The sequence below is a fragment of the Nyctereutes procyonoides genome, unplaced genomic scaffold (genome assembly GCF_905146905.1).
Source record: "Nyctereutes procyonoides isolate TBG_1078 unplaced genomic scaffold, NYPRO_anot_genome, whole genome shotgun sequence".
Taxonomy (NCBI): Eukaryota; Metazoa; Chordata; class Mammalia; order Carnivora; family Canidae; genus Nyctereutes; species Nyctereutes procyonoides.
In genome coordinates, this window is record NW_026575051.1 from 27,260,563 (window position 1) to 27,287,140 (window position 26,578).

The 26,578-nt window shown below is 38.4% G+C and overlaps 1 protein-coding gene across 1 annotated transcript in view; it reads right to left on the minus strand.

The window, feature by feature from the left end:
• Positions 1 to 26,578, minus strand: part of EYS (eyes shut homolog) — a 1,553,129-nt gene that overhangs the window by 65,352 nt on the left and 1,461,199 nt on the right. The window contains exon 34 of the mRNA XM_055330595.1: positions 7,545 to 7,727. Within this exon, the coding sequence (XP_055186570.1) occupies positions 7,545 to 7,727 (183 nt within the window). The remainder of the gene's footprint in view (positions 1 to 7,544; positions 7,728 to 26,578) is intronic.

The following is a 26,578-nucleotide window of genomic DNA, read 5'->3' on the forward strand; positions in this document are numbered from 1 at the left end:
AGGAGACCATGTAGTTTCTACTTCAGGAGATTAAATGATTAAAATGTAGGCAATGTAAACTAGCTACTGTTTGTGGCCAGGTCAAGATGATGTCCTGGCTTCCAGCTGTGCTGGTGAACAGACGGTGAGGGAAGGATGACAGCAATAACCAATGCAACGTTGTGCTCAAAGCACATGAGAATGTGATACACCACATTTTCTGAGGCTACATATGGCCCATATTTTTCTATGTTTTGACCAAAAAGAGCTGAGACTAGAAAAAGTGGGAAGTCTGGGTCTCTCTTGCTGTTTGCTGTCAGAAATGAGATCATGAAAATAAGGGATGTAAACACCAGTTTGTGGGTACACTTGAGTTTCCATAAGGTGCTCATTGGAGGTGTAGAACAAAGAGTGAAAATGTGGGCTTGTAGTGGATGGGTTTGCAATTTGCCCTCCGGATGTTCTTTTCTGAGATCAAGTTTATGCACATTGAACTATGCATGAATGAACATTCCCTTCCATATAAATTAAAAAAGGAGTGGGGGACTCCTGGATGGCTCATTTGGTTAAATATCAGACCTCTGATTTTGGCTCAGGTCGTGATCTCCAGCTCTGCTCAGTGCAGAGTTGGTTTGAGGATTCTCTCCTGCCCCTCCCCCTGCTTGCACGTGCACTCTTTTTCTAAATAAATAAATAAATAAAATATTAAAAAAACCCAAAAAATAAATAATAAAGGCCGGAGGATTTGCAGAGATCTACATATTTTTGTCATTTCAATGCTCTTTAAGTACTGGTCAAATGTGACAATTTTCATGTATTTCTCAGTCAGTAATGTGAATTAGTTTAACTTCTTTTGGACAGCCATAAGAACTCAAATTATTTAATAACTCCGACGACTTTGACATCATAGTCCAGGATATTTAATTTCACAACAGTTAAGATTTGATAGTTTGAGGTTGTCAGGAAGAAATTCTCATAATTTCTACTCATTCTGATGAGATTACAGAAGAAAATAATGAACATTCTTCTACAGTAGAAAATATTGGGTAGGAGCATACACTGTCAGTTATGTTCCAGAATGCCTCAGTACAATGGAATTGGGAGATGTGTTATATTAAGGAATCGGCTATAACCTGCTCTCTCATTCATCAGGCATCTTCCTTCTGCCCTATCTGAATCAAAGCTCTATAAAAAAACAGGCTGAGCTGATTGGATTTTGTGATGCGCTCCCCCCTTCATTTTTCTTTTTCTGTACTGTAGATGACATTCATTTCATCTTTTCCCCCAGAAAAACATCAAGCTATATTTATGCGCTCTTATTTCTGTTACAGTTAATAACCAAGGGCTTGAAGTAAATAAGATATTATTTGGCATGAAATATGAGGTAACCTTTCCTAGTTAATTACTGCAGCATAGAAGACCTACATGCTAGGAACTGACAGGAAGCTATGCACACAAAGCACTTAGGTACATAGATCAAAGAACCAGAAGTCATATACGTTTTTTTGAAAAATTGTATCCCTGTATTATACCTTTTTAATAAAGGCTAATGTTGAGATTTTAACTTACATTTCAATGATGTGAACAGAGATACATGTGCCCCCACTATCCTTTATTTAGGCCCTACCTTCTTCACTATAGTCCACATCAATCTTGATATACAGTATTACAAGCTAACCAGGATAGTCTCTGTCTTCAGAGAGTCTTTCGGTTAGTGAAAGAATCAATAAGTATGTAATTATTGATTTCTCACACAGTGCCAATTCTGAGAATGATGCAGTTGGGGATACAAAATATATTAAAGACAGGGATTGTCTAAAAGGAATTTAAGATTAATCTTGCCAAGGGACAAGATTAAGATTAGGAAATTGCCACTATTTTAATGTTTTTGATTTATGAATTTGGTAGCTTCATATGATTCGAAGTCGTGGTTGTAAATGACAAAGAAGTATATAATTATTATGGGACATAAACTCCAAGTTCTAAAAAAAAGAAAAAGAAAAAACCTCAAAGTTCTATATATAGGCTTTTTGTTGATAGGCTGTAAGGAGACCCAAATTCATCGGAGGATGTTGTGTGATCAAGCCCTGAGTGGGGCTCTGCACTCAGTGGGGAGTAGGCTTGAGGACTCGCTCCCTCTGCCCCTACCCCTGCTCGCATGTGCACACTCTCTCTTTTCAAATAAATAAAAATATTAAAAAATAATTTTTAAAATTAATTAAAGTGAACTGGGTCAGGCATTCCAGGCAATAGAAAGCTGTAATGATAGAGGTAATGAGGGCAATGGAATAAACTGGCTGCTTATACAGACTGCTGGGCTGGGGACTAGCTGGGCTCAGGCTAGGAGGGAATGGGAATGGAAATGCCAGTGGGGCTGTTCTAGTGCTAATTGTAGAGGACTAGTTGAAATGGAAGCCTCACAAAGAGAAGCACACTAAACAAATTCCTTGACTGTTCTACTTGGATGAGAACTCTACTTTCTGAATTCCATCTTTTGTATCAGTTACGTGCCTCTTTTCATTCAGTGATGTCTATGTTCCTGATATGCATGCATGAGACACTGTGATGGATGCTATGTATTGTGGATATGGCTTCTTAGCTCTGATTTAGTATTGTTAGTTAACAAAATCTTAAGTACGTACATGTTGTGACTCCCTGAATCGATTTTAAGTTTTAGTGTAACAGGGACCATGAATTTTTGCATCTATTCTTTAAAAAACTGTAATGGGTGTCTACATGTGACGGCTACTCTAGTTATATATATATATAAAAGCCATTGTTGTGGTTCCCAAAGAGATCCGGACACAAAGAAGATAGGATAACAGTTCCCAGCAAACTGTAGTGAGATTAATTAATTCTTGAATTTTCCTGAAGGATTAAAGACTTCAAAGAAGAATGATCTTTTGAGCTGTGTCTTATAGGATAGAAGTATTTTGGAGGCATGAAAGTGAAGTGTGGGTGGCTTAGGAAGATGGAACAGCCTCAGTAAAAGCATAGAAATGGAGGACATGGCAACATGATGCAGAATGTTCACATGTGCCAATACAGCCAGCTATAGGGCAGACTGAAGGAAAAGGAGATTGTGCAATAGCCAGGGGCCAGATAAATGTCTATACATATTATGTAAAGGATCTTATTAGGTGTGTACGTTGTGATGAAGCATGCTGATTAGGCAAGGTAAGTTTGGATTTGAATGTTAGAATGATCTGCTGTAGCAAAGTGGGGAACAGAGGGGAGGAGACGCATGACTGGCAGGGAGCCTGGGAAGAAGGCTGTTGCTCCTGCAATAGTCTGTGATAGACTGGGCCCAAATGAGGAGAAGAAAGAGTCAAGAAACAGAAAATACAAAAAGCAACTGGGAGGTAAGATGGACAGACTTTGGAGTTTGATAGAACATGGGCGACAAAATGAAGAGAAGACAATATTCATAAGTGTATCACCAGTACCTAAAAGAATGCCTCATTGAGGGCGCCAGCAAATATTTGTCAAAATGAATAAAGGGAGAAACCTAGATGACTTCTGGGTTTGTAGCTGAAGCATAATGTTTATTAATGGCAGTTGCCTGCAGAAGGGATAAAGGAGGGGAAGATACTGTAATCACCTGTGGACCGCTGTGGGACATGGTGTGGTTTCTGGAAGAGCCAAACTATAAGACGTACACTATGAGGGAGTAAGGCGTAAGGAAGGAAGAGGAGCTAATAAAGGAAATGTCAAATATGACTGCAGAAACACAGGAATGGGATTAGGTTAGGTTACAATCACAAGTCAGGAGAGACATTTTCAAGTGAAATAAGTCTGACAAGGTGATTTGTCAGTATCCAATGAGAATGAAATCTGGCAAAATAAATGCTTAGCTTTGGGAAACTTGGAGGAATAACATCAGTGTTGGGCAATGAAGGTCCTTTGCCTTTTTATATGGATGTGTCAGAAGTTAGAGGTTGGCTTACATTTTATTTATATAAACTCAGGCTTTGTGCATCTTTTAACCTGAGAAAGACAAAGGTGGCATGGGGAATGGTGATTTTAGTGGTAACAACCAACGAGCAGGTAGGAGACTGATGTTACCAAATAATTAAGAAACACATCTAAGTGTGGAGATAACACTGTTAAAAACACTGACTTAGGGGACGCCTGGGTGGCTCAGTGATTGAGCATCTGCCTTTGGCTCGGGTCATGGTTCTGGGGTCCTGGGATGGACTTCTGAATTGGGCTCCCCGCAAGGAACCTGATTCTCCCTCTGCCTGTCTCTCATGAATAAATAAAATCTTTAAAAAAACCCAAAACACTTAGATCATAGTTTCTTACATAAAATAGACAACAGCAAATTGTATGGTTGATATTAATTATAACCATTATATTTTACAGGAATGTGTATTTTTTAATTAATAATTTTATGTGACATAAATTGATGAGTTATCCCAACATATGACATTATGGGCAGTAATTACATATCTCAGTCCTTTTCTAAATATGGTCTAATTTAGCTGGTCCCTGGAGGTTTTGACTAGTTGTCCTCAAACATTATTTACATAAAAAGCACCCAACGTGCTTGATAAAATTCTATTTTTTTTTAATTCAAGAAGGTTTGGGAATTAGTATTTTAACAAGCGCCCTTATGTGATCATGGCACAGGCATGAAGAGGTCCTACTTAAGAGAGCTCTGCCTTAAAAAGCTCTTTAGTGCGTGCTACCTGCATTTTTAAGCTGTGTTCTTGCTCCCCCAGGTGGTTTAATGTAGAATTGCATATTTCAGATTTCTCATTTTCACTCCAGAGGAAACAGCTCCACCATATACCTGTGATTTAGTCTTTAATCATTCTATAAACCTAAAAATACAAGTGCAGAATGAATGAACATTCCGCTCCTTATCTATAGAGCAGATGACTAGAGAGGACCAAAAAATGTCTTGAGAAAGAGTCCACATTTTACAAATGCTGTGTTAAAAACATTGCTTTTTGCTTGTCTGTTTTTGTTTTGAAATTTTTGAAGGATTCTTCCTGGAAGAGTACTGGGGAATTAGTTGGTGGCAGCATTTGCACAGGCAAGTGTTTATCCTTTACTTGGGTTCTCCTGAATCTTTCAGAATTTAGAAGATTTGTTTTAAAACAAGACAGACCCAGGTCTTCAATGCTCATTTGAATTTTTCATCAGCCAGGCTTTTTGTGTGTGTGGCTTTTTGGGTTCTAATTAAAAAGGATATAATCAGGGGCGCCTGAGTGGTTCTGTCAGTTAAGTTTCTGCCTTCGGCTCAGGGCATGATATCCGGGCCCTGGGACTGAGCTCCACGGTGGGGTCCCTAGTCATGGGGGAGTCTGCTTCTCCCTCTCTCTCTGCCAGCTGCTCCCCCTCATTGTGCTCTCTCTCTCTCTCTCTGTTAAATAAATAAATAAGGAAATAAGTAAGTAAGTAAGTAAATAAATAAATAAACAAATACAATCTTAAAAAAAAGGATATAATCAAAGGACATATGATGGAGGATGTACGGAGTAGAGTCAAGGGTAAAAATTCCTTCTTTTTCCCCTTCTTCCCTGCCTTCTGGCAGTCACTCAGCAGATATTTGAGAGGCTTTGTGGGCAATGTGGAGATACCCGGGACAGCATTTTTCTGAACTGAGAGAGAAATTTAGCAAACCAAAGTTCGTAACAAAGGGTTTGTGCTCTAAGTGCCAGGCACACTCTCAATGCCCAGAGGCAGGGGAGGTTGACCCAATGGATGGGAGGAAGGTAGCAGTGGGTTAAAGATGGGTTAAAGATCTGAACTGGAAACCCCCAAGAACAGCTACTTTCAAAACTTTGTGTGGCCGTGTTGCTGTCTTACACGTCATGCAATTATCTGCTTTTGTGGCAGTTCTCATATTCATTCATTCAGTACTGGTTATGGGTCAGGCAGTGTGCTAAGTGTAGGTGTATAAAGGCGAAGATGACTGGCTTGGTCTCTCTCCACACAGAGCTCCCATTCTAGGAGTGGAAACAGACAAAAATAAACTACCTAAAAAATAGACAAAAATTCTAAATTGAGGTATAGACTTTAAAGAAAACAAATAAGCTGTGGTAGAGACTAACTTGGATGCAGTGTGATAGCATCTACTTTTGTGAAGGTGGCTGGGGAAGGCCTCCCTGAGAAAACATAAGCTGCCATGTGTACTGAATCCCATTGTTTTAAGTGCTTTTCTTGTATGAACTACGTTAATCCTCACAACTCCATTTGAGAATGTATAATTATTAGACCATCTGACAAGTGAGGAAATAGGCATCGAGACATTGAGTAGGTTGACACATAATCTGTCGGTGGTGGAGACTGCATCCAAGTCTACATGCCCAGGCCTCCCCGCCTGCTCTCTTGACCACAGCCATCTCCAGTCAAGGCAGAGGAAAGAGCCCATACAAAGCCTCTGCGACAGGCAAGTGCTTGAGCATTAAGAAGACCTGTGGACAGGGGCACAGGGCTGAGAGAGCTTGAGGTTGGAGATGGAGACAGGGGCCTGATCCTGAAGGTCCTCTGAGGACATGGTAGGGAGGGTTGGGCTGCATCCTCAGTACAGTGGAAAGTCACAGGTGGCTTTTAAGCAAGACTTTAAAAAAAGTGACTCTTGCCATGACTCGGAGAATGGACTGCAGGTGGGGAAGGCTGGAGGGAGATCAGCTTCCAGGAGGTCATGCAGTTTGGCAATAAAGATGGGGCCGAGATTCTGACAGACTTTGGAGGTGGAGTGAACAGCACTTCACATGTTAAAGTGCCCCCCCCATCCTCCCAGAAGTGGTCGGAGGCTGACACCCCACCCTGCTCCTTTCAGAAATGTGTTAATACAGAAACCACTGTTCCAAATTAGAGGCAGTCACTGAACGAGTCGAAAAGAACAGAATATGTCATGTAGCACAACAGAACCACTGATGGTTGAGAGAAAGGTCCTCTTCTGCTGTAATATGTTGATTTCACAGATGAGAATACTGAACTCAGAGAAAGTAGGTGATTAATTGCTTAACTAGTCAGCTACCGACTTGGGAGTAAAATATATGTGCTCTTCCTTGATTCCACACAAGATGTAACTGGTTTCTACTTAAAACAGACAAATTTAACTTATAAGTTGATTTCCCACCAATACTAGGACATTGGAGTAGTATATCACAGGCCGAGCACTTTCTTAATTACTCACTTCTTCAATTTGGAATGGTTTCCTTTGAGGGCAACCATTCCCATTTCACAACACTTGGTGAAATGGTGTTCCTTCTGAGAATTTCCCTTCTCTCCTTCTATATGGAAACGGAAAGAAACAGAGGAAAGGACAAGTTAATAAGCTCACCTCTCATGTGACAATTACCCCTTTCTGCTCTCCTGTTTGCCTGCAGGAACTCTTGCCCTGGGTGTGAACAGGGCTCCTTCAGAAAGGGTCAGGGAACTTTGGAAGGCATTGGATTACAAGAAACATGCTTGAGGCAGAAAACAGGAGGAGGCTACATTTAGGCAAATGTCTCCTTTATCCACAGCCAATTAGAGTACCCCTGAAAAATTTTCTAAAGTATCCTTAAAGGAGCTAAGCAAGTCCTAGAGGGTTCAATTAATCTTACCATGGCCCTTCTGTCCAGTGAAAAATATTAAGTTATTTTGCAGTGCCGAGTGATTATTTGCCAGCTGAAACTTCAAGTGGAATTCATAACCGAAGCTGATGTCTGGGATCCGTGAATAAGCCAGGAATGAAGTGTATCCAAAGGCATCTGTGCCACTGAACCTGGGCTCAGTAATATTAATAGCTGTGGAAAAACCCAAACCAAATTGTTAAAATAAACCTGCACATGTACTTGTAAAAGGAGGGTTATATTTTGCTGATGTATCTGGCCAGAGACTCTGTTTACTATCACATTAATTAGACTTAAGTGCCCTTCAGCATTGAGCAACTAAGTGACTCAATGGGGAATTTCAAAACCAGAACAAAGGAAGTGCAGTGTTTTGAGATCCTGTATATAAACCTTTCACTCGCATACCCTTTATACATAATGAAGAATTTACTTAAAAAACGAACCCCTGTATTTTGAGGAGTAATTTTTGAAATAAAAAAAGATCACTGGCAAAGTATTTGCCCAGGTGCTTTGTATACATGATCTGACATCTGAACACTGGCTGTGACTTAGACAGGAACTCAACAGCTTGAAACTCTGCTTTTCTAGTCCTGCACATCCGTGAGAGCCAAAGCCATAGGTCGGGGTGGGAAGGCCAAGACATGGGCAGGAAACAGATCGCTTTCCATCACCATGTTGTCGATGACCAGAACTGTTCTTTAAGTAGAAATCTTTGTTTCAAAAAATATGTTTTTTCTTGCTCTGTTAAGATGCTTGTTAAAAAAATGAAAGCACGGGTTTCAATAGGACTGAAACCGTAGGGAGATTTAGTAGAAACCGAAAATGGTTAAAAACGAAGTTCAAGAGCCAGTGTGGACAAAATAGAATTTAATTGAGGGGTACTGTTAGCCAGCTAGGCTCTTTTCATCCTGCCTCTAATCTTGCTTCCAACTTTTCTCTTTTACTGCTCTGTTTTGTTTGTAAATAGTCCCAACTGGCTTCTATTTCCCCACTGCAAAAGGACCACAGGAAATGGGAAGGGGGCTTTTGATCCCTATCCCTGTCTGTTAGGGATGATATTCCCAGATTAAAAGATGTTTCTAGGATTTGTTTTTATTTTTTAATTTTTTTATTTTTTATTAATTTATGATAGTCACAGAGAGAGAGAGGCAGAGGCACAGGCAGAGGGAGAAGCAGGCTCCATGCACCGGGAGCCCGACGTGGGATTCGATCCCGGGTCTCCAGGATCACGCCCCGGGCCAAAGGCAGGCGCCAAACCGCTGCGCCACCCAGGGATCCCTAGGATTTGTTTTTAATAGTTGAAGGCAGCTTGATAGAGGGAAGAAGAGGTTGTTTTGATTATCTTATATTGCTCTCTTCTTCTCAAGAGATGTTGCCTCTCCTGGGAAGTTGTAAAACTAGAATTTTTATAAGCCTTAAGAAATATCCTCACTCTGGTACCTAATGCTTAAAACACTTGTTATATCTGGTTATAATTGTTTATACAGCAGATAATTGTACTATCCTGGGAAAAGGGATTCCACTTATCGGAGGCTTTTATTTCTGCTTGTTTCATACAACTGTTCAGGTAGGGTAACTGTATGGAGTCAGCTGAATAAGATTTCACTACAGTCTCATTAGTTTAGGGGCACTTGGGTGGCTCAGTGGATGAACGTCTGCCTTTGGCTCAGGTAGTGATCCTGGGGTCCTGGGAGCAAGTCCTGCATTGGGCTCCCCGCAGGGAGCCTGTTTCTCCCTCTGCCTATGTCTCTGCCTCTCTCTGTGTCTCTCATGAAATAAAATCTTTTAAAAAAACCTTATCAGTTTATTCTTTGGGAGGTATGACCTAGGATAAGTGTTCTTTTTCCCCAAACTCACCAGAATCCAAAACATGATTGTGAGACATATCACCTCTTATATTTATTTTTTATCTAATGAAGTAATTTATGGTTTGTGTTCCAGAGGCAATACATCTATGGTCTTCCTATCAGGGATTTTGCTTGCAGTAGTACTGTAGGTAGGATAGTTGAAGGAAATTAAATGTACTGGAATTGAAACAAAATAAAAAACTGAGTGTTTTGATGTTGCCATTAAAAAAGACAGAATTCAACTAAATGCTAAAATAGAGGAATTTTTTTTAAGTAATGACTCAACAATATTTCTTCCTGTTTATAATTTACAACTGGGACTACTTATCGATTTAGTACTACATTTAGGTTAGATCAAGAGATATACCTTGTAGGTATTTCACTATCAGATTCTATGCTAGATGCTGGTAACACATAGATAATAAAGCACCATCCTAAGCCTCAAGGAACCAGTGTGTGGTCAATTAATGTATCCACATGAACTGGATGGAAAGTTGAATTGAAAGCTGATGAGCAGCAATTACCTGGCAGATGAAAAGGAAACATCATTTCAGGTAGAAAGAGTAGCATATTTTCAGGTAGGGAGGCCCAAACAGTGTGTCATACTCAAGCAGCTCACAGCATACGTCAATTTTAGAATGAAGTTTAAAAAGGAAAAGTACTAGCAAATATAATGAGATAGTCAGATGAGGGTCAGATTATGAAGGGCTTGATATTTTCTCTATAATCTTTGTGTGGTTGGGCAATGGTCAGAGTTGCCTCTTAGAAATATCACTCTAGTCATGAAATATGAAGGCTGGATTAGATGGAGAGAGTGAGGACCAAATTTTAAGATAAAAAATGAGGACTTTGATGACACCAAGAAATCTAACAATGAGCTAAGCTTACACTGAATTGTAGATGTGAGGAAATATATAGGTCAGTCATGGAAAAAGGTAATGGTGTGGTATTTATATAAACAGTGAACAGAAATGTATACAATAAGAATAAGTTTATGACACAATTTCATACCAGTGAAAAGAAGGACAATGTTTACTGAAGACTGAAGATAACTATGTCCACAGGAAAAAATCCATCACACTCTGCACATTTCTTAGTCTAAAGCTACACCATCGGGGATCCCTGGGTGGCGCAGCGGTTTAGCGCCTGCCTTTGGCCCAGGGCGCGATCCTGGAGACCTGGGATTGAGTCCTGCGACGGGCTCCTTGCATGGAGCCTGCTTCTCCCTCTGCCTGTGTCTCTGCCTCTCTCTCTCTCTCTGTGTGACTATCATAAATAAATTAAAAAATAAATAAATAAATAAATAAATAAATAAATAAATAAATAAATAAGAAATAAAAAAAATAAAGCTACACCGTCAAATAATGTCGACACTCACCACATGTGGCTGTTGAGTACTTGAATTGTGGCTAGGTTGGCTGAGATGGAGAAAATAATGTAAAATATTTTTTTCCCAAAAGCTTTATTTATTTGAGAGAAGAGATAGAGAGAGAGACAGAGAGAACGTGAGGGCATGTGCTTGCAGTGTGGAGAGGCAGAGGGAGAGAGAGTCTTAAGCAGACTTTGTGCTGAGCGTGGAGCCTGATGTGGGGCTTGGCCTCATGACTGTGAGATCACAACCTGAACCAAAACCAAGAGTTCAATGCTTAACCACTTAGGTGCCCCAAGAATATGAAATATGTTATTAATAATATTTTATATGCATTAAATATTGGGTCAAATACAATATATTGTTAAAATAATTTTCACCTGTCTTTTTTATTTTTAAAAATGTTGCTACTAAAAAAATGAAACTACACAGGCAACTCATATTCTACTGAATAGCACTGTAGAAAGAATCACATGCCTCTGGGCAGGTAAGTTATTTCTCTAAACTGTTAGCTATGATTTACATCAAGGGGCTCTGTGTTTTAGCAACTCTGAGCCTGTGAAAAGATGGGGTTTCCAAGGGAAGAACAGGAATCAGGAGAATTGGACAAAGAATGTCTAGCCCACTGTGAAGAATCCTCTGTGTCCCTTACCCACACTGTTTTCATCCTGCTGGTTTAGGCTGGAGAACACGGAGGGACCCTGATTAGACAAAGAGGACTTTCAACCTCACGAATGATTCTTTCCAGCTCTTGGAAGTAAGCCCTTTATGATCTTCAACCAGGCAACATTTGGTTAATTTGATTACTCTATTACACAAATTCCCAAATCAGACTTCTAGAAGCATCAGTCGTCATCAAACCAGTAGAATGAACAGATTGTAATGGGAATATTTTAGGGCTATTAAATGAATTTTTTTCTTTTGTAATCCCTAGTTGCCTCATGGTTTCCATATGTGAACTTCTGCATTTTTTCTTCAGTTCTGTTAAAGTTTTAGCAATAGACTGGAACCACGAGGAAGAAAGGGGGGATGTTGGGATTTGAACTAAATATTAATTATTTACTGTGTGGAGTAAGGGAACAAAATCACTAACAGCAGTCTGGGAACATTTCAGGCAGTCAAAAAGCCTTATGTATCTCAACATCACCTAGGGTCATTAAAAATTCTACCAACCTTCAATGATGGGAGAACATCTTAATCTTTTTCTATAATATCATGCTCGTTTGCAGGCTCCTTGTGAAATCTTTGTACAACATATTATGCTCATGGAATACATTTTAGCAAAAATTACCACAGAAAGGGTATAAACTTCTGTCTTGTAGGGAAATTTCCTGTGGCAAAATTTCCTCATTCCCAATCAGGACAGAGAAATAGCACATGATTGTTTTAAATGTACCTGTACTTTTTTTTCTTTTAAAAATATCGTGTGGTTAGTCCTCTTACCTGAATTATTGACGTTTTTTTTTTTTTAATAGAGGCGACCAAGATGAGCTACTGGGATGTGGGAAGAAGACAAATAGCGCCCAGACTCAGAATACCTTCCTTTTAACCCTGCAGTCAGAGATGCTTCCTGAAGCCCACCGGCTGGTGGGGACATGAGGTATTCCACGTCTTGGTGATTGAAGAGAGGCCACTCGATGTAACCAGCTCAGACTCAATTTTGGATTTCCTTACTTTCTAAGTAAATTTGGGCAAGTTAACTTCTCTGTTTTAGTTTATTCATGTGTAAAATGAGAATAGTAAGAGCCTCCAACTTCTTGTGAGGGTTGAGAAAAGCATGTGGCTGAAGGAAACACATCTGAACTAACCACAAGTCTCAAGTGAGTGAGCCTCTTGCACAAGCTCACAAGCTCTGTAATCCTACCCCTTTTCCCAGGCAAGTCACTAAAGCAACTAATTTATGCCTCCTCCTCCCCCTCTAACATCTAACATTCATTGTTTCTCAGTCGATGATTTTGCTTCTTATTTCATTGAGGAATGTAACCTAAGAGCAGAGAACTGCCCCATTCTTCTGCCATCAAATCCATCCTGCCTCAGAGCTTTCATCTGGATTCATATATTCTGCCTTTTTTTTTCTGGTTACAAGGCTGACTCTGCCTGGGTATTGAATCGATCCTTCATCCGCCCTTAGAAAGGCATCATTTCTGCAATTCTTTTCCATTTCCCGGGAGACACCAAATTCTCCTTCTTCTCTATTGAATCATTCCCTTCAACATTAAATATGCTAAAATCTCTCCATCTGAAAGACTGCTTCCTCAACTCCACGGTCTTCTCTACTACTCCTTGTTTTTCTAGCATTCTAGTAAGAGTCTCCTAAAGAGTATCTGTGTTTACATTTTCTTTTCTTTCTTTCTTTCCTTCCTTTTTTTTTCTTACACCCATTCATTCTTGATTTCTTTCCAGCCAAGTTATCCTCTCTCTTTCCTTTAAAACTTCTGATGTGAAGGTCACGAGTGACCACCATCTTTTAAAATTCAATGCTAATTCTCTGTTTTCTTCTCATTCAATATCTCAGGTGCAGTTGACACAATTGATGATTTCTTTCTCTTGAGATGCTTTCCTCATTTGATTGTCATAATATCCTTCCTAGTATTCTTCCTGCCTTCAACTGCTCCCTTCATTCTTCTTTCTTTCAGTTGTCTCCATTTGCCATCATTATCTCCTCGTATGTACCAACTACAGGAGGATGCCTCCTGAATGAGAGTCTTTATCCTTGATTTTTATAAGTGCTCCACATTCATATATCCCACTATCTACTAGATATTTGATATACATTTGTATGACCAATAGGAATCTCAAACTGAACATACACAAGACGGAACTCTTTATTCTCATATCTGTATCACCTCTCCTCCCAACCACATCTCTTCCCCAGTCTTCTCTGTCTTTGTTCAGAACAAAAACTAGTCATAACCTTTTTTAAAAAATTATTTATTTATTCATGAGAGACACAGGGAGGGAGAGAGAGAGAAAGAGAGAGAGAGAGAGAGAGGCAGAGACACAGGCAGAGCAAGAAACAGACTTCCTGCGGGTAGCTCAATGCAGGACTCAATCCCAGGACCCTAGGATCACACCCTGAGCCAAAGGCAGATGCTCAGCCACTGAGCCACCCAGGTGCCCAACTAGTCATAACCTAAATTGTTTCTTTCTCTGCCACATCAACAGATGACTGGAAAATTCTATTCATTTTCAAAACATACCTCGAGTCTCACTACTTCTCACCACCTTCATCAATACACCAGAGCCTACTGCACTATTCTCTCTAGCCTGGACTACTGTTGGCTTCTTTACTAGTTTCCCTTGCCACCCTTGTCCCTTGCAGTCTCTCTTTCATACTGTAGCTACTGTGGACTTTTAAAAATTAATTGTGTACTTAACAGTCCTCTAGTGTTTTCCCTCAAATTTAGAAATTAAAAAAACCTGAACTCTTTAGCATAGCCTCAAATCCCTACTCTCTGTATTTATTTTATACCCATTTCTTCTTGCTCATTCTGCTCCAAACTGGCTAACTTCTTTGTGTTTCTGAAACAAACCAAACACGCTCCTAGCTTAGAGCTTCTGTTCCTCTAGTTTCCAATGCCTGAAACATATTCTCCCCCAAAAGATGCATGGCTTGCTCCATTACTTCCTTCAAGGCTCTGCACAAGTATCTCCTCCTCACAGGGGTCTTCCCTAACCACTCTACTAAATTATTAATTCCTCCTACCCCCATTACTCTCTAGTTCTTTAACCTGCTCTGCTTACCACAGTGTTATTACATAATATACCATTTGTTTATTTTTTACTGTTTCTCTCCCCAGTTAGATTGTTGGGCTCATCAGGGCAGAGATTGCCTGTCCTTCACCAAGTCCAGGGCTTAAAACAGTGCCTGGACTCAGGTAGGGATAGGATACATCTTTATCAAATGGTTGAGTGAATGTTTATAAAGGGTTTACCGTAGTGTTGAAAAAAATAGTGACACTGATGTTAATATTTCTGCTGTTATTGTTTATTTAATATCTTAATTGTTCTGTTCTTAGGTCATTAAAGAAAGAACTGGATCTGTTGGATGAGTTTGGGAAAAGGAATTTCTGTACCATCACCAATGCTAACCATTGCTTGTTTGCTTTTCCCCCCATTTTTTAGCCATTTGCTTATAATGAATATTTTTGGATTTTTGCAAAGATATTAGAATCTCAATTTTTCAAATGTGGCCAAAATTCAAATAATAATTCTGTATTGATACTGGAAATCAAGGAAAAGACCCCCAACTTCACAAATCAGTTGTTTTTCATAACTATGTTTCAAACATAATTTCACATGTTTTTTCTTTTAAAATTGTTTTATGTTTAATATATGATAATAATGTCTTTTGAACTTTAAGATTAAAATACTGACTTATGTTTCTTGGGGGCAATTGATAGTTATTGACAGAAATTTTTAGCTTTTCATGACAAAATATTCTCTCACAATCTTGTTTGAAATTTTATAATATGGACTTGGGAAAAGTTCCTTAAGTTCATTAAAGAATTCTTGAAAATGTACAGTGTTTTCAGGATAGACTGTGTTGTCTAAACTATTTTTCTAAAATAAAGCTCTTTGCTCTATTTTTATACAAATACAAAAGACAAGAAGAAAACAAAATAAAACTATTGTTGATTTTTACTTGGATTCTGTTTTCTATCTAGGCCATTGTATATAAACTTAGCCGACTGGACACCAGGGAGCGCTGAGCTAGTAAAAATGCAGTTCAGTTCTTCCCTCTTTTATTATGTATTTTAATGAAGCAAGCAGATGGTAGATGGATTTCCCCCTGGAAACTGCTGAGTTTGAAAGACTTTGGTATGCCAGTTTTGCAAGAATGGTGTTTAGCAGCATAGACTACCTCGAAATATACATTTAACTTTGCCAGGAAAAAATTCATATACCCTTAGGCAGATGGATAAATCTGCAAAAATACAAGACCACTGCTTGCCTCTCTAGCTTTCTTTTGTAGATTTGAGTGTAAACATCTTTCTTCTCTCTTTGTTTTTAACTTTTTCTTAGTAATATAGCAATAAATTTAGCTCAATATCCTGCATAAATGCAGTTAGGGTATAAAACTATATACACGATTGCTGTTGTTTCTATTTCTATTGTTGAATAAGCTCCCTGTCGAGCATGCTTCCACACTGTTCAGTATTAACATTTAGAAATAAAAGAGTAGTAACTTACAAATGTGATTTTCATTTTCACTTAAGAGAAAAATAAGTCTCTCCTAAGATGTTATTAACAGTAATAGATGATGATGACTTATACAGAAAACGTATACTTACCTATTCTTTCTGAACTCAAGGTAATACTCAATACATGAATAAAATCAAGCTCTCTATTCAAATGGATATATAATATTCAATTCACTCCTAGGTGAATTGAAAAAACATGAAATAAATATCATTGGTTGATTGCCAATTCCGGCTTATACTAAATCATTCAAACATTCTGTGTAGATACAGAATTCCACCATTCTCACTTCTCTGTCTAGTTGTCAGAGAAAAGCTAAGAACAAACAGAATTTTACATTAAGATAAGAAAACTGATGAAAATGTGGGGCATCATTATTTTCACCAGCAAAAGAAATAGTAAAGGATCAGGATCTGAAGCAGCAGTCTTTTTAGCTGTGTAATTCTTAGAAATTAGTGCCATCTTCTGGCTTCTCAAAGTATTACTTTCAAGCCAAACCAGATAGAGTAGGATTTTTCACAGTACCACGAAATGTCAAAGAAGAAAAATCCCCAGAAGATACAGGTCACATTGTGGATCTTACAGCTTATGGCATTAACTTTGAGAATGGTTTCATGTATCTGTTATTCACATTATATAAACAATGCAGATTTATACGGGACTAAATATGCTTTGTAGTTTTTTTGTACGACAAAGTAAAATTCCCAGATATCACACATGGAATATTTGAAAACTGATGTATTTGGAACACTTTTCTCATTCTTAAGTCATGAGTTTCTTCAAGTTAATGGATTTTTAGTTAAGAAATTAAGAAACATCAAGGTTGGAGTGGGTCATAATTCAAATTCAGGGGAAATGTTAAAAAACTTTTTAATATATTCTTTTTTTAAGCCATGGATATATAAACATTTTTATATACTCCAAAGTAATAAAAAATAGCAATGATAATAGTTACTATGTTCTAGTTGTTAGGTGCCCTCTCTGAATTTATTTCTCATGGTGCACCAAAGAGATGTTCTTACTCTTATATTTCTACCTGATAGATGAGGCTCAGAGAGGTTAGGCCACACAGTAAAATAATGGCAGAGTTAGGATTTGAACCCCAACTCATCTGATTCCAAAGCCTGTGTTCTTTATAATGATGGGTGGGATATTCATGATGTTGGCTGATTTAAGAATTATTGATACATATTTATATTATTCAAGTTTGTATCCAAATTGATTTCATACAAATTTGTCTTATTTCCTTGTCCATGTCCATGGACCCAAGAAAATTGGTAGTAATCTTATACTCTCTCTTTCAGATTTAAGAGAAATGTAAATACATTTAACTGCCTTGCAGTGCCAACTATTTTACTGGTACTCAATATATACCAGTGAATTTATCAATAGGTAAGTTTTAATAGGAGCATAATTATTTAATAATATGCAGAGAACATAAGTGAAAAGTAGTGGTTAAAAAATCAGTATGTTTGTAAAGTTTTCTAAGTGTTTGAATATTTGACCTGCACACATATTTATATTCCAGATGATTAACTATAATTTTCATTTTGTTTTGGCATTATGGAGAAATAGTTTAGAAGAAGCAAAATCTAGCAAGGACCCCAAAACTAAAGATGATTTGTCAATAAAGCTGATTTATCAAAATAATAAGGCTGATGTACTCTGTGAGAAAGACGATAAGAAATATGTACTAGAGATACTAGTGGGAAATTATTTTTAAGACATCTATAGTTTAACTGTTGATGTGCTGGAAAAAAGCAGTAGCATATTGCAAAACAATAACATTTCTGGGGACTACAACACATGGTGTTTCAAATGCATATAATAAAGGGAAGATTTTATGTTAATAAATATGGCATAAGAGATTATTCTAACTCATATTCCTAATAAAACAAAAAAAATCATCAGTCATAATTTGTGGTGTTTAAATTTTGCATAAGAGTATTATTTTTGAATGGAAAATATCTTATTATATATAAAAGCCCCAGGACTTCATGTACTAATAAATAGTGAGTAAGTACCTAATTCAAACTATAATGGTATATAACAAAACTACACAAAAAGGACTAGAATATTAAGAATTAGAGGCATAATATGCAAACAACAATTAGGAAATATAATGAAATAAAATATTTTATTTGTTATAGCATGAAATGCCTGGAATAAAACTTACCTATTAGGTTTCTTAAAGGTTATACTCAACAGAAACTGACTCTGGCTATCCTGAGCAGGAAAGGAATTTATGGGCAGGTGATAGGCTAGCTCATGGAATCAACAGGAAGACTGGAGAACTGGTGGGTAGATATTTCTGGTTGGCTGAAATAAAGGGACGTTGGCAGTTCAAACATAGCCAAGTTCACATTGTGTGAACAGTGTCATCAGAATGTAGTCATTGTCATCTCTAGGGCTGGGGACAGCTATGTGGCCACCTCAGCTACAAATAATTTCTAAGTATCATTCTCTCTTTGAATGACTTTCTTACCATTTGAATCCCAGGGTATCTCATCGGCCTATCATAGGTCATGTGTGTGCACATAAATAGGAAGGAAGTGCTGTGTAGCCAAAAACAAAAACAAAACACAATAACCAATAGATGTCTCTCAGAGACCGTTGGTTATTTAGTGTCAATACACATTCTTTTTCTAGTCCTTGCATTTTCAAATTAAAACTTCCTTCTGTGACAAAGGAGCCAGGAATATACAATGGGAAAAAGACAGTCTCATCAATAAATAGTGTGGGGAAAACCAGACAGCCACATGCAGAAGAATGAAACTAGACCATAGAGGGTAAGCTTCTTGACATTGGTCTAGGCAATGTTTTTTTGGATTTGACACCAAAAGCAAAAGCAACAAAAGCAAAAATAAACAAGTGGGACTATAGCAAACTAAAAAGCTTCCACACAGCCAAGGAAACGATCAACAAAATAAAAAGACAACCTCCTAAGTAGGGAGAAATACTTGCAAATTATGTATGTGATAAGGGGCTAATATTCAAAAAATATAAAAAATTCACACAACTCAATAGCAAAAAAAAATCTGATTTAAAATTGGGCAGAGGATCTGAATAGGCATTTTTTCAAAGAAGACATACAAATGACCAATTGGCACATGAAAAGGTATGCAACATCACTAATCAGGAAAATACAAATCAAAACCACAATGAGATATCACCTCACACCTGTCAGAATGGCTACTGTCAAAAAGACAAGAAATTACAAGGGTTAGTGTGGTTGTGGGGAAAAGGCAACCTTGTGCACTCCTGGTAGGAATGCAAATTGGAGCAGCCACTATGAAAAACAATATGCAGTTTTCTCAAAAAGTTAAAAATCGAACTAACCATATGATCCAGTAATTCTTCTGGGTATTATCCAAACAAAATGAAAACCCCAACTGAAACAGATACACTTTCATATTCACTGTGGCATTATTTATAATAGTCGAGATATGGAAATGATGTAAGTGTCCCTCGTTGGTGAAGGAATAAAGAAGATGTGGTATATATATGTATAATGGAACATTATCCAGCCATAAAAAAGAAGGAAATCTTGCCATTTGTGACAACATGGATGGACCTTGATGGCATTAACTTAAGTGAAATAAGTCATACAGGGAAAGACAAATACTGTTAATCTCACTTATGTATGGAATCTAAAACAAACAAAAACTGAGCTCATAAACACAGTGAATATACTGGTGGTTGCCAGAGGCAGGAGGAGGAGGAACAAAATATGTGAAGGGGGTTAAAAGGTACAAGCTTCCAGTTAGAAAATAAAAGTCACAGAGATGTACCGTAGAGTATGATGACTATAGTTGATAATACTGTATTCCATACTTGAAAGTTGGTAAGAGAGTAGATCTTGAAAGTTCTCATTGTTTGAAAAAAAATTTATAACTATATATGGTAACAGGTGTTAATTAGACTTATTATGATGATCATTTTGCAATATATACAAATAGAGAATCATGATATGGTACACCTGAAAAAATCTAGTATTATGTCAATTATATCTCAATAAAAACAAAAAGCAAGACAAAACAAAAACTTCCTTCTGACATAATGCAACAATCTTACATAATTTTCAAAAGCCACTCTCTTTTCCAAAATGGAGTCTTTTTAAAGTCTTTTCTTTGGTTGCATTTTGTTGCAAGTAAACAATCTCTGCATAGTGGCCATTTTTTCCTCATTTTATGTTGTGATCCTGTCCTATTATGGATAAGGTCTCAATAGTACTAAACCCAAGTGCTTTATATAGAGACCAGGCTGCACATGACTGATGTAATGATATGTGTGACCTTTAGGTGACAAAATCAAAGGTGCTGCTAATACTACTTTGGTTTGCTGCTCATCAGAGTTGACAAGAGGTGGTCCAAAGGAAGGAACTTGATATGGATAGCTAATTATAATGGGGGAACAAGAAAGACAAAGGAGGATGGTGAGGCCACCCAGACACTGGCAATAGCTAAGCAGGTGACAGCAGCTGCCATCACTAAGGCTGACAGGACAAGAGTAAGGCCTGGTGTTTCTGAAAGCCCAAGAGCCAGACCACCTGGCAGAAGCTAGATCCTTCCCTGGGGCTGCTCATCAGGACATGGGACCACGGGTGGGAAGGCCAGGAACCAATGGAGGAATCGGCTACTTGTAGACATGCCACCTGAAGCAGGGGATGGGAGAGAAATACTCTGGATTTTCTCTTCCTCCTACTCCCCCCCCCCCCCCCCAGTCTTCTTCCTTTTGTAGGGAAAATGAGACATGGATCTTGGAGAAAAATAGGCAAGTGCCTGGCACACATCGCAATGAAAGCAACCCTGAGGCTACAATCCTTATTTCTAAAACTGGCCAGAAGGCCACTTCTGATCTTGTCCCTCTGCTCCTTGAATGCTATTTCCTTTCATGTAGGGGAAGCAAATTTAAATTCTTCCCTCTGTCTTCTTACATGAGCCCTGACACTGATGAGAGTGTATGCTTGGTGGGATGATGCAGCCCCAGCCATGATAGGCCTACAGTTTAGGGCTCCATGAGGCCTCTATTAACTCTTACTGCTGGATGTGTAAGGTACCCCAGGGTGGACTTCTTGCCTTTTGTAGGTATGCATATGCGTGTGTATGTGTGTGTGCACCTACATCATGGCCTCCTTTAGTACTCTATGAAGCCAATGGCAATGCTCCTCAGAGTAATGTTTTTAGGGGTGCCCGGGTGGCTCAGCTGGTTGAGTATCTGCTCTCTGCTCAGGCCATGATATCAGGATCCTGGGACTGAGCCTTGCATTGGGCTCCCTGCTCAGAGGGGAGTCTCCTCCTCCCTCTCCTTCTGCCTGCCGCTCACTGCCTACTTGTGCTCTCTGTCTGTCAAATAAATAAATAAAATCTTTTTTAAAAAATCTTAAAAAAATAATGTTTCTAAATTCATGAAGTAAAATACATAGGATTATAAAGGAACCCCACCTTTTTGAAATATACTTAATAAAATATACCTAGAACTTTGTAATCAAGTAAAATTATGCTTCTTTCATAATTCATATAAATAACAAGATCTAGCAGCAGGTAGAATGACCAGCAATTTCAAATTGCAAGCAACACAAAATTATTTTAATAGAGTGTACAACAAATTGTAATATAAAGAGATCTGATTTCTCCCCATGATAAAGTACAGTTATTGCTGACATGACTGGATTGTTGCTGCCATCCATAATTAAGAATTTGTTAAATTTCTGTTGCAGGTGTAAAAAGATGTAGTCTTTCCCCCCTCATCCACATTCACAGCTTCTTTGACCTAGAGAATCACCTGACTTCTGTCAGAATATTTTTCCTCACATGCCGACACACCTCAGTGTTTGCTTAAACTCTCCCTTCTTACTGAGGTCTATCTTGTCCTACTTTGCCCATTACAGTTAATCTCACCTTTCCCTTGTGCCATGTAACTTTAAAAATGCTGTCTTGACCCAGTTTGGAGGCCCTGGTGAAAGGCTGTTCAGTTCCTTTCTTGAGAAGCTGAGTCCACACTTGTGAGCACTCCACTCGCTTGTTAGGCTCCAGAGAACTTACGCAATTCCCTGATCCCCGGGGCCAGGTACCAGACAATAGGAACAGCCACTGTTTCTCAGAGCGCAGGAGATTGTTCAAAAGAGCCAATCCACAGGCACCCTCGAAATCTCAATCACTCCAGTTGCCACATATAAACTGTCTTCTATAGCTCTGGGTTGCTGTTAACACCATCCTTGGTACACAACCCAGTGTGTGGCCCTGTGTGACAACCTTCTTTTGTTTGGAGCTGTAAGTGGCCAAAAGTTCCACCTTTCATCCATTTGAGTGCATTGTCCTGCCATCAAAAAAAAAAAAATCTTTAAATCTTATAAAACAATTTGATTTCTCCTTGGCATATCCTTTCTCTCCTTTTCTTCTCTACTTTTTTGTTTATCTGGTTTGTTTGTTCACCCTTAGTGTTGATTACCTTTTAACAATTCCCTAGAAAGTCTCACCCCACTGTGGAATGGGAAGTTTAAGGTGGGATCTCATTTTTGTTTTCTGCTGTGTCTCAAGCACGTGGACAGTGTCTGACACATAACAGGCTCTCCATGTAGCGAATGAAGTCATGGATCTCCATCCTGTGCCCTCTTGTGGTCACTCTGGGCAACATCTTCGCTTGAAGGACATAAACCTTTTGTGTATGAACAAAGTACAAGAAAAGCTTAACGTGGGGGGGGGGGTGGCTATTGTAGTTTCTAATTCAATGGGGACATTACTGGCTCTCTTGGTAAGAGCTTTTCTCTTTTGGAGGCCCAAAGCTTCTAAGCTAGTGGAGCTCAGACTTATGGAAAGGAGAAAAGTTGTGAGCAGGTGTTCAGGGGTAATCATGAGAGGGACTACCCTTCTGCAACTGCATGGTTCCTGAATCTGTGTAAGAAGGCTGTGGAAGGTAGAGCGTTGCATACTAGTGATGGCTACAAAGCATACATGACGTCTTGCAAAACGGCATCATGATCCCCCTGATAGGTGGCTGTCATAGACTATTTTGCCATTCGAAAAGCCATTCTAAAAACCCAAAATAAATACTGGAACTACATCAAAATAATAAGCTTTTGCACAGTGAAGGAAACCATCAACCAAACAGGAAACCTACTGAATGGGAGAAGATATTTGTAAGTGATTTATCTGATAAGGGATTAATATCCAAAATATATACAGAACTTAAACAACTCAACACCAAAAAAATAATCTGATTAAGAAATCAGAAGAGGATCTGAATAGATATTTTTCTAAAGAAGATGTACAGATGGCCAACAAACATGAAAAAATGCTCAACATCAGTGATCATTAGGGAAATGCAAATCAAAACCACGAGATATCCACCTTACATCTGCCCGAATGACTAAAATGAATAATAATAATAAAAAAAAGACTAGAAATAGCAAGTGTTAGCAAGGATGTGAAGAAAAAGGAACTCTTGTACACTGTTGGTAGCAATGTAAATTGGTACAGCCACTATGGAAAATGTATGGAAGTTTCCTCAAAAATTAAAAATAGAAATGCCAGGGGATCCCTGGTGGCTCAGCGGTTTAGCGCCTGCCTCCGGCGCAGGGTCTGATCCTGGAGTCCCGGGATCGAGTCCCACGTCGGGCTCCCTGCATGGAGCCTGCTTCTCCCTCTGCCTGTGTCTCTGCCTCTCTCTCCCTCTTTCTGTGTATCTCATGAATAAATAAATAAAAATCTTAAAAAAAATGGAAATGCCATACTATCCAATTTTTCACTACTGGGTATTTACCTGAAGAAAATGAAAACAGTAATTTGAAAAGATATATACATCTTTATGTTTATTGCAGCATTATTTATAATAACTAAGACATCGGAGCAACCTAAATGTCCACCAACAGACGAATGGATAAGGAAGATGTGGTATATATTATGCTGCCATTGAAAAGAATGAAATTTTGCCATTTGCAATGATGTGGATGGAGCTAGAGTATTTATGCTAAGTGAAATGGGTCAGAGAAAGACAAATACATGATTTCGCTTATATGTGGAATCTAAAAAAAAACCCCAAATGACTAATGAACAAACAAAAAGCAGAATCAGACCTATAAATACAGAGAACAAATGATGGTTGCCAGAGGGGAGAAGGGTGGGGGGATGAGCAAAATGGGTGATGACGGGGAATGGGAAATATAGGCTTCCGGTATGGAAAGAATAAGCCAAGGCCGAGTGTTAGAAATATAGTCAATGATACTGTAACAGTGTTACATGGTGACAGATGGTTGCTACATTTGTGGTTCAGCATCCCATAATGTATAAACTTGTGGAATCACTGGGTTGTATGCCTGAAATGACTGTAACATTCTATACCAACAAAAACAAACGAACAAACACAACAGCTTTTTGATGGTAAGTTTCTTAACAAGACCAGTATCTGTCATTACTTAATTTCTTTTCCTGTAAAAAAAACACAAAACCCGTTGATTAGAAGTAATGTTGCTCAGAATATCATGATGCTTTATGCTGTACTGACTGAGTTATCAGTAGAAGTGCCGGAAGAAGCATGGCTGGTAGAACAAATGATCAGGCTAAAAGGACAAATTCTTGCCCTTACCACAATGTAATCAACCTGCCACTGAGGGTAGTCCCTGAAGCCCTAAGGCTATATCAAGGGTCAGGATTGTTTGTAGCCATTGGGAAATGAAGATTCAGAAGTGCCACTTCTGAAATCATTTTTATTAAGCAAAGTCAATGCTGAGGCTTCACATTACCTCAGATTCTTCTACCACAACCCTTTCCACGTGCAGCCAGATTGCATTCTAAATCCTCTAACAACCTCTTTTTCTTCCAACAAAAAAATACGTGTAATATTTTTCTCACATCCATTCCAGTCATAGGTATCATTGCTTTTTCTAGGTTTTGACAGATTGATGAGAGTGATTTGTCTAGATATTACTTCAATCACATTTCTCTGATTACTAGTGAACAACTTTTATACGTTGGCTATCTCTTTAGTGCAATACATTAGTATCCTTTACTCATTTTTTCTTTTGAGTTTATTTTCAGAACTCTTAAGAACTGTCGATACTATATTTTTTCTATTCACATTGCAAGTAGTTTCTCCAAATCTTCGTTTTTCTACTGACTTTAGATGTGATACTCCTTGCAACTCAAAATTTGCTTTTTAAAATATTCTTTTTTTTTGATTTATGATAGTCACACACACACACAGAGAGAGAGAGAGAGAGAGAGAGAGAGAGAGAGAGAGGCAGAGACACAGGCAGAGGGAGAAGCAGGCTCCATGCACCGGGAGCCCGACATGGGATTCGATCCCGGGTCTCCAGGATCGCGCCCTGGGCCAAAGGCAGGCGCCAAACCGCTGCGCCACCCAGGGATCCCTTTAAAATATTATACAAATATTTTTTCTTTATAGTTCCAAAATTTTGTCTTAAGAAACCTTCCTTCACCCATAGATTACACATGTAGCTTCCAAGATTTGGTTCTAAGATATTTACTAATTCATATTCTATATTTAAGTCTTTAATAATTCTACATTTCATTTTAGTACATAATGTAAGAGAGGTCCTACTTATTTTTTTTTCCAGTTGGAGAACAGGTTGTGCCAGTTCCATTTATTACACAAGACGTTCATTATTGAGTAATTTTGTCATCTACTGTATTATCATATATACTGGGATCTTTTGCTGGCTTGTCTCTTTGTCCTACTAACATAGTTTTATCTTACTATGGCAGGACCATATTAATAATGATGATAGTGGTTTAACGTGCATTCTTATATCTGGCAAGGCAAGTTGCCCTCACATTTCTTCTCTTTAAGATATTTTTACTGGATCATAATGGGTTACTTTTACATATATTATTCTATGTAAGGTTCAAAAGCTGTGAAATTTTATTGGAATTCTTTTTTATATACTATATTTGAGAAATTGTTTTTTTTTTTTTTTGGCATTTTCTTCCCATCCAGGAATGTGGCATTTTTTTTTTTCCTAGCCACTCATGTGTCATTTTAACATCACTAAGGTTTTATCATTTTCTACATAGAAGTCCTGGACCTTTCTCATGAAATTTATTATAAATATTTTGTGATATTTTTGGTCACAATTGTGAGTAAAAATAATTTTTTACTTCTACATCTAGGTTGGAGGGCACCTGGATGGCTCAGTTGATTAAGCGACTGCCTTCAGCTCGGGTAGTGATGGTAGGGTCCTGGGATTGAGCCTCACATTGGGCTCCTTACTCAGCGGGAAGTCTGCTTCTCCCTCTCCCTCTGCCACTCTCCCTGCTTGTGCTTTCTTGCTTGCATTCTCTCTCTCTATCAAATAAATAAAATCTTAAACAAAAAAGTTACATCTAGGTTGGTTTTGCTAGTGTAGCAAGATATAAAAAGAGAAGTTTCAGCTGAAATACAAAGAAAATAGAAACGACACGTCATCAGAGCGAGATAACCAGGATCTACAAAGCAGGTGGTTGAAATTCAGTTGGTGACTCCTGCATTTGTCACCTCACTGAGGGTATGAAAGACTTATGAAGGCCTTTTCTTTCACTTTGTCACCTCAAGTCAAGAGGGGGGAGGTTTTAGGAACACAACGTGTAGAAATAATGTGTGTTCCTGAAGTT